The 5,707-nt window shown below is 35.8% G+C and overlaps 1 protein-coding gene across 2 annotated transcripts; it reads left to right on the forward strand.

Annotated features, from left to right (window-relative positions):
* Positions 1 to 367: 367 nt before the first annotated feature.
* Positions 368 to 1,981, forward strand: LOC145008001 (plasmodesmata-located protein 2-like). Of its 2 annotated transcripts, none has more exons than XM_078966611.1 (3): positions 368 to 1,162; positions 1,428 to 1,622; positions 1,750 to 1,981. In XM_078966611.1, exons 1-3 carry the CDS (start codon positions 433 to 435, stop codon positions 1,758 to 1,760), a joined length of 936 nt encoding a protein of 311 aa, XP_078822737.1. In that variant the 5' UTR covers positions 368 to 432; the 3' UTR covers positions 1,761 to 1,981. The 2 variants fall into 2 exon arrangements, with proteins under 2 accessions (XP_078822737.1, XP_078822736.1); XM_078966610.1 differs by having other exon boundaries at positions 369 to 1,162; positions 1,425 to 1,622.
* The last annotated feature ends 3,726 nt before the right edge of the window (positions 1,982 to 5,707 follow it).

The following is a 5,707-nucleotide window of genomic DNA, read 5'->3' on the forward strand; positions in this document are numbered from 1 at the left end:
GCGACATAAAGAAACACCAAAAAATATAGTTTTTAGTTTATATTTTCTGTATAAGAAAAAGTTTAAAAAAATTACAAGATATGAAAAAAAAATAGTTTCAAATGTGCTTGTAAAAATGGAAACTGAAAGGGACTTAAAACAATATTAGTAATTTAATATTGAACCCCAAAAAGAAACACTTCGTATATGCTAAAATTTTGGGTTTTGCCTTATGAACTTCTTGGGGGCATGCAGATGCATAATTCTTAATTGAGAAATAGAGAGACAAAAAAAATCATTAAAGGATCAAGTATATGAAATATCTATAAGTCCAGGGACAAAAAATGAAACTTTTTCAAACCCTCACCAATCACCATAACCCATCAATCTCCATCACCATCTTCTTAGAAAATCACCAGAGGTCGTTTGAATGCACACACAAATTCCCTTCAGATGGCTTCATCGGCAAGTCATTTCCTCCTCCATATCCTCTTCCTCTTCCTTCATTTTCCTTCCTCGTTTGCCGCCGCGGGTCTCACAAACTTAGTTTACAAGGGCTGTGCAAACCAGAATTTCCAAGACCCAATTGCCTCCGAAAACCTCAAAACCCTTTTCACAGCCCTCGTTTCTCAATCCTCCACCACGAATTTCTACAAAGCAACATCCGGTGGAAATGAGCAATCAACTACATCCATCACCGGCCTCTACCAGTGCCGTGGTGACCTATCGAACACCGACTGCAACAGCTGCGTGATAAAACTCCCGAACACCATCCAAAAAGTTTGCGACAGAGACACCATTGCCGCCAGAGTTCAGCTCGTGGGATGCTACATGAGATACGAGGTTATCGGATTCCAACAGGTTCCGGCGACTGAGCTACTGTATAAACAGTGCGGTTCCCATCGTGCTGGTGGATCCGGGTTCAGTGAGAGGCTCGAGGCGGCGTTGTCGCTTATACCGAAGGGGGTTTCCAACGGAAAAGGGTATTATGCCGGTGGGTATCAGTCCGTTTACGTGTTGGGGCAGTGCGAAGGTGATTTGGGAGGTGGGGACTGTGTGAACTGTGTGAAAAAAGCGGTGGAGATTGGTAAGACCGAGTGTCAAAGCTCCATCTCCGGCCGCATTTTTCTTCAGCAGTGCTACATTAGCTACACATACTACCCCGACGGAGTCCCCGGCGCCGGTAAACTTTTAGCTATATTTATATTTCTCTTCAGAGTTTTTAATTTTTCTTTCCATGATTAAAGTAGTAACATATATCACCTGAGGAATTACAAACAAACAAGTGGGAAATTAATCAATTCTTTATCCACAAAATACGGTATGTTATATTATAGCAGGGTTTTGATGTAGAAAAGACAAATCGAGGTACACTCTTCATTGCACAATATACAATAATGTTTTAAAGGGTTCATAAGACGTGTTTGATATGTTGGTGGTGACAGGAGATGGTGGAGTCGGAGTTGGTGGTGTTGAAACAGGGGCGACTGAGACAGGTGGTGGCGGCGGCGGCGGTAGAAACAACGCAGAGAAGACGGTGGCGATTGTTTTCGGTGGGCTGGCGGGGTTAGGACTGGTCGTTGCTTTCTTGTTGGTTCTAAAATCAGCTTTTAAAAAGAAAAAAGAACACTACTCTTATGGAGGTCAGTGTCTCTGTCACTTGTTGCAGAAATTTTTTTATTTGTTAATTCTTTTTTTTTTTTTGGTTGTAAATCCGTCGTTATTTAGGTTTTTTTTTTTTGGAAAATAATTTATGGTAAAATAATGTAGGTGACCATTGAAGAATGTAAAGGCAAAGGGAAAGATAAAGAGTGACTTGGGACTTGCTTTGCTCTTTCTTCTTTTTTTTGGTGTGGGTCTAGACTCAAAGAGTTGTTCCTTCGCTTCCAAGTTTTAAACTGCTTTTTAGACTTTTAATCGATCATCAATAGACAATAGTGTTTATTATGTACATAATACTACCTATTAATTGGAGTTTGATGATTCAATTATTACATTAATAGATCGGATCATGTAGTGTTTATTTTTTTACAATTTGAATATGACTTGGGCTCAGGTTTATGGGTTATTCATTTTGGACCCTGGTTATTTTTTATTTGAGATATGTGTAGTGGAGCATATTTTATTTTTCATGGAATTTTACCAAACTAAAGTCATGGCAGCCCCTTTAACCAAGGATGTCAACTGTATCGTGTTCAGGTTTACGGGTTATAAAAGTTCCACTACTCATATAAATATTTGTATCATTTTACATAACCCTAATTTGGATTAGCCACAAACAGATCAACTCACATAACTTGTTTAATTATACGGGTTCATGGATCATAATCATAGGTTAAAAAGCAGGTTCATCATTAAGATATAAATATCTATAAGTAAGCTGTTATTTTTTGTGAATATGATAAAATTACATTGTACAAAATAAACACAGAAAAATATTTTTTTATTGTATGTATAAATTTGATCTTTTTTTTTTAAAGCATATAACTTTTTTTCTTGTAAATAAACCCTTACACGTGTGAAAGATTGGACATGAAAAAGGCGAGTAAAATCCTTCTTTTGCTAATGAAAAGCCTTCTTACACTTATGCACTCATCTTGAGTATATATGGAATTGGAAATTTGAAAAGCCTTGTTCCATTGACACTTCTTTTTGGCTTTCTTTGTGTTCCCTTTTTATGGTGTTGTTACTTTGGCACACTTACTTTATATAAAAAGAAATCTTCCAAAATGTAAATATATTTTAAATATCATACAATACAATGATTTTAAGATGTTATATGCATATTTGGATACGATTGTGAATGAGTTCTGACATGTTTGATTCGTTTTTTATCTATTTGATGTGTTTCTTTTTCAGCTCAACATACAATATTTCCAACCATAATCATAAGTGTTATATGATCTAAAATGGCCCATTTATAAATAATTTAGTAGATTTACAGCATCGAACAATTGACTTTAATGGATTGTGATTTGTAACACTTTAATGAACTAATATACACATGGAAAATGAAGTTTTGGTGTTTTCGTCGCATGAGTCCAATTGATATTTAAAAGCACGACATTTGTAATCCCATAAGATATAAAGAAATCCCATATTTGTCGTGGAAAATAAAGTAGACGAAGAGGAAAAATAATGCATGTTTCCACCGATATAAAAGGAGTAGCATACCTTATAGGCTTATGTCAATAAGCTTTTGTTAAAGTAGCTCAAGTTTCTTGTTCACAACTCACAAGCTAAGAAATTTACCTTGAACCAACTCAAACCTTTTTCTTCTTAATTCTATTATTGTATTAAAATTTGGTTGGTTTAACATCAATCCCAATATGACAGAATTAAATTCTGTTTTGTGCCAAGTAAAATAATTCAACCACGATACTACGAAAGGTTTTGTAGATGTGAAGTGATTATGGGTGCATGGAGTCATGCAATAAAAAGAAAAGTTTTGTAGATGTGAAGTGATTATGGGTGCATGGAGTCATGCAATAAAAAGAAAAAAATAGGAGAGGTACTCATGACACCTTAATGAACACCACTCCTTGGCATGACATGTCGCAACGTGAAAGATGAAGGTTGAGTAGGTTAGCCGACCCACTAATCTCACAATCTTCTTTCTTTTCTGTAATTATACTTAATACTTCAACGACCCAAAATTTTCTCATCTAAATATCTAGAGATTATCAGAGTTTTCTAACAAATGCGGAATTTTATATCTCAAAAACAATTACACCCTAGGGTAAATATCGGGTTTACAACAAAAATCATTCTCATAATTTAAAGCAACAAGGGAGTACTAAAAATAAACTTTATATCTAGTCCAATTCATTGTGCTCTTACTTCCTCTCGTACAACGACTGCCACCCGAACCTCCAACACATGAAAGAGTCTACAATATTATACCACATGTCTTGTGAGTTATACTTTAATCTGGTTTCATGTATTCATACTCCATGTCAGCCTCTTCCATGTTCCTCTCATTTATTCTTCTCACATAATTATATATTTCCTCTTGTTCTACTCTATCCCTACTTATTCTTACACTCTTCTCTCTTACCTCATACTTTCTTCTCATTCTAGGGCATGTTTCCTCACCTCTATTCTCCCATCTCATTTTACTCACATATCTTCTTGGCTCTTGCCTCTCTATTCTCATTTACGACCCAATCGGTCTAATCATCTATCATACCTTCACCTATCATATAGAGGACAACATAATTCTATCTTATCGGAGTACAACCATCCGGACTAAGTCCCCTCACTTTGATCCCACACGGATTACAATGATCCCTTATAGATCATCTACATTTAATTCCTCATGGATTACATCAAGTTTCTCTAAAGAAACTTCTCATACTATCCCACTCATGGAACCTTTATTAAACTTATCTATCCACACAACATCTTATTCCCTCAGGAATACCTTCATTCTCGTAGGAATCATCTATCTCATTCCTGAAAAATCATCTATCTTATTCCCGTAGGAATCATCTATCTCATTCTAGAAGGAATCATCTTTCTGCATTCTCATATTATTTCTTGTAAATGTTATGGTCTCACCCTAGTCTTACACATCACATGTCACATAACAATTTATCTCATCACATCCTTAAGAGATCATATATTATCACCTAGTACTTAAACTCATTAAGCACTTAATATAAATCTTAATCTACTAACATATAGGTATTTCACATATACCCTTGACATGTAGCCATATATGCATACTTTAAATTCATCTAATCTACGATGGGTAATTAACATAACATCATCCATATTTAACCACACATACACACTTTATCTCAACCATACTTTCACACTCTACCGTTAATCACACATACATACTTTATCTTCAACTACACATGCATACTCTAAACATACATAAATACTCATTTACATGATCACACATATATAATCATAATCTATCTTCATCTAACTATTAAGACCAAAAATTTCTTTTTTAATTATAATAAAATCATCATTCAAAACATATGCATAACACCATGATAAAATAAGAGTATGATCAAAACATCCAAATACATCATAGTCGAATAAAAAGCAGAATGATATGGTGTGTGTGTGATATGATTACCTCGAGCTCTTCCTCTTGGATCCGGAAGTACCTGAAACATAAACTGAAAACCATAAGCATAAAGCTTAGTGAGTTCCCCAAAATACCACATACCATAGATATCTGCCAACTCAAGGTTGTGTCGGGTCTATTTCACCCCCCCCCCCCCCGAGTCTATTTCACTCCCGAGTCTATTTCACCCCCGAGTGTAGTTCAACTCATACGTCGGCCCAAATCGTACCGAGTCGATTTCACCCCCGGGTCTATTTCACCTCCAAGTCTATTTCAACTCATATGTCAGCACAAGGTTGTACCGGGTTTATTTCACCCCCGGGTCTATTTCACCCCACATATATATAGCAAACAAGCATACATGCATATACCACATACAACAGGAGTCACAAAAACTACAAGAACATAACATATCCTTATGTCCTACAGTATAGTGAGCAAACTCACCTCGATCCTACTAATAACGAAATACGCAGGCTACTACAACTGGTAATCACCTCACTAACCAAACAAACAAAATCCTAATTAATAATTAGGTTAGTAACCATAATTGGGGTCCTGACTCCACAACTTCACTCCTAGGGTAAAAAAAATTGCCCTTTCCTTAATGGCCCCAACTAACTTGTCCTATAAACCCAAAAATAA

The sequence above is a fragment of the Lactuca saligna genome, chromosome 8, assembly GCF_052625555.1.
Source record: "Lactuca saligna cultivar CGN05327 chromosome 8, ASM5262555v1, whole genome shotgun sequence".
In the NCBI taxonomy this organism is placed as follows: domain Eukaryota; kingdom Viridiplantae; phylum Streptophyta; class Magnoliopsida; order Asterales; family Asteraceae; genus Lactuca; species Lactuca saligna.

Coding starts and splice junctions, on each gene's coding strand:
- LOC145008001 (XM_078966610.1), top strand. CDS start 433: ATGGCTTCATCGGCAAGTCATTTCCTCCTCCATATCCTCTTCCTCTTC. Junction 1,163..1,424: donor CGACGGAGTCCCCGGCGCCG/GTAAACTTTTAG, acceptor TGGTGGTGACAG/GAGATGGTGGAGTCGGAGTT.